This window comes from Saccostrea cucullata, unplaced genomic scaffold (assembly GCF_032062105.1).
Source record: "Saccostrea cucullata isolate Sc308-1 unplaced genomic scaffold, CSIRO_AGI_Scuc_v1 ctg841, whole genome shotgun sequence".
Lineage (NCBI taxonomy): Eukaryota > Metazoa > Mollusca > Bivalvia > Ostreida > Ostreidae > Saccostrea > Saccostrea cuccullata.
In genome coordinates this window covers 385,974-388,638 of record NW_026929628.1, presented here as the reverse complement: position 1 = coordinate 388,638, position 2,665 = coordinate 385,974, and the positions used below count along the sequence as shown (strand labels likewise).

Here is a 2,665-nt window from a genome sequence, read left to right as displayed (position 1 = left end):
TAATTTCACTCGTTCCAAATGCACACACGTGCGTGCACGTGCATGATGACCATACCTTCTTGTAGGAGTCCCTGATATTTATCTATGTTCTAAATCCCATCCTGTTTGGTTGAAAAACAAGGGAGTTATAGCCATTTTAAGTTTCAGCCAATCAGATTGCAGCACACGTGCATGCATTTAAAAAGAAATAACTCCGGTTTTAGTGTCTTTCATAAAGTTGGTCAACATTCACCGTGTATATACATGTATACACTCCACATCCGTATATTCGGGATTGAAGTGTAATTTATTTATTGGGGAAATTAAGCTAAATGAACCTTTTACAGCGATTGATTTTAATATCTTAAAGTACGAAAAACACAGTAATTTCTCCGTTTTTCCAGATACCAGTACTCCACCAAACGCACTTGCGTTCGATTTGCTGGTACTGCACTTACCCCCCCCCCCCCCCCCAAAAAAAAAAATTAATAAACAAACTAGTGTTTTGGTTTTGTTTTTTAATTCTAATCTGACTTTTCTTGATTGCACTGGTGTATATATATATATATATTTTTAATGATACGACCAAAATTTCTACTTAATTAGCATATCAAATTTAGTATAAAAAGTGCAAGGATATCTTATGACTATCACATTTAAATCAATAATTTTCACATGAAAAAAATCTTAGCTTTTTTTATGCTTCATGTAGTTTGATATTCATAACTATGATAACAAGTACTAGTACATATTGTATGTTTTTAAAAAATCCTAACGCATTTTCCCTTCCTTTATGACCTTTTTTTTCGATCTGCTTTTAACGACAACATAAATGATTCATGAAAGTATAATTTTTTAAATCAATATTTAATAATTATTTCAGAAATTTTCTCTTGTATGTATAAAAAATATACCGTATGTACAATTTATACAAAAATTTAGGTATGCTCGAAATCAGATTAGAAATTCTTTACTGTCTCGATTTTCACGAGCAAGGAATCGGGTTCCTGTGACCATAAGTGAAATGAAAAGGTTCATTGCTGTGATACTGAATATGGGTTTAATCAGGAAACCCACCATTCCGGAATATTGGAACAAGAGGCATGATAGCCAGTTGAGTCGATGGTTCATGAAAATGTTCCCTAGAAACCGGTTCCAGCTTATTCTGAAATTTTTTCACATTGTTGACAACAGGAAAATCCCAAAGCGAAACAGTCCAAATTACAGGTGAATTTTGCATTTCACCCTACGAACCAAAATTTTCTTATTACGTATAATTTGTTTAATAAAATGATTCAAAACTAGATGAACGAGTCCTTTAAATATTGAAACTCTTTAAATCTAGGAATAAAGTCAACAAAGTGCAACTTAGGTTGCGTATGTCTTTAAATGCAATACTGATAACAAAAAACAAATCATAAGGCCACAAAATAAAATTTTAATGTTTTTCGGACCCACGCGCTCGTATTTTTTAAAACTGTACAAAATATAATTTTTTTATCTATATTTATTGTCAATAATATACAAATATTTCATAATGATATATATAAACAATTAATCAGCTATTTTACATATTTATCTATATCTTTTGAAAAGTTGGTGATATCATAATAATATTAGTTTAAATTTCCCGCACCATGGGAATTCAGTACTATTTCATGTTTCATTTCCGCCACATTTATCGTATTTTTAATCTGCTTACTCTGCAAATTAAAAAAAATATAATTGTCTGCTCTTTTTTTTTAATGCTTGCCTTAAAAGTTTGCTCATTAAAAGTAATACATGTACTGTTAAAATTTAACCGCTAATTACCCGCTCTTATTTTTTTTCATTAAATGCCCCAGAACATAAAATTAAATTTTGGTGTGGCCTCATGAATAAATATTACTTTACAGACCTGATGGCAAAATTCGACCACTCATCGACCACTTCAGCCGTGTCGCCAATTATTTCTACACGCCGGACAGGAATATTTGTGTTGATGAGTCATTAATTGGCACTAGAGGTCGAACCTCAATGCTGCAATACATACCCTCTAAAGCTGCAAAGTTTGGTGTTAAGTTCTGGGTATTGGCTGAAAGCGCTACTGGATATGTTGCTCACTTAAAATGCTACTTGGGTAAAACCTTTACACCAACTTCAAATATGTTGCAAGGAACAGAAGTAGTATTACAACTTTTAAAAAATTGTAATTTACTCCGGAAAGGTTACCATGTTGTTTGCGACAGCTTTTTTGTAGTTTTGATTTGGCAAGAAGGTTGATTGACATGGGTACATATTTGACAGGGACACTACGATCCAACAAAAATCCCCCTTTTCAATCAAAAACGCATATGTGGGACCAAATGAAAGTGTTTATGTCAGACAGGGTGACATTTTGGCCGCGGCTTACAAAGGAAGGGAGGGAAAAAGCCTGTAAGAATGTTAAGTACATTCATGAATGCCGAAAACTCCAACGGAAAGCCAAAAATAGTACATCATTACAATATGAACATGGGGGGAGTTGATGGAGCTGACATGTTATTGCATTTTTACAATGATAATCGAAAGTCAACTAAAGTTCGGAAGAAACTTGGTTTAATATCATACACAGAATGTGCAGTAATGCATAATTTTAAAAAAAATTTAGCATGAAAAAACCCAGATTGAGATTTGTACAGGAGGTTATAGAGGAGATCAGTAGAGA

General features: G+C 32.9%; 1 protein-coding gene across 1 annotated transcript; it reads left to right on the top strand.

The window, feature by feature from the left end:
* Positions 1 to 925: 925 nt before the first annotated feature.
* On the top strand, positions 926 to 2,273 carry LOC134281513 (piggyBac transposable element-derived protein 4-like). Its single transcript, XM_062763969.1, has 2 exons — positions 926 to 1,206; positions 1,875 to 2,273. The coding sequence occupies exons 1-2, from the start codon at positions 1,004 to 1,006 to the stop codon at positions 2,239 to 2,241; spliced, it is 570 nt and encodes a 189-aa protein (XP_062619953.1). The 5' UTR covers positions 926 to 1,003; the 3' UTR covers positions 2,242 to 2,273.
* The last annotated feature ends 392 nt before the right edge of the window (positions 2,274 to 2,665 follow it).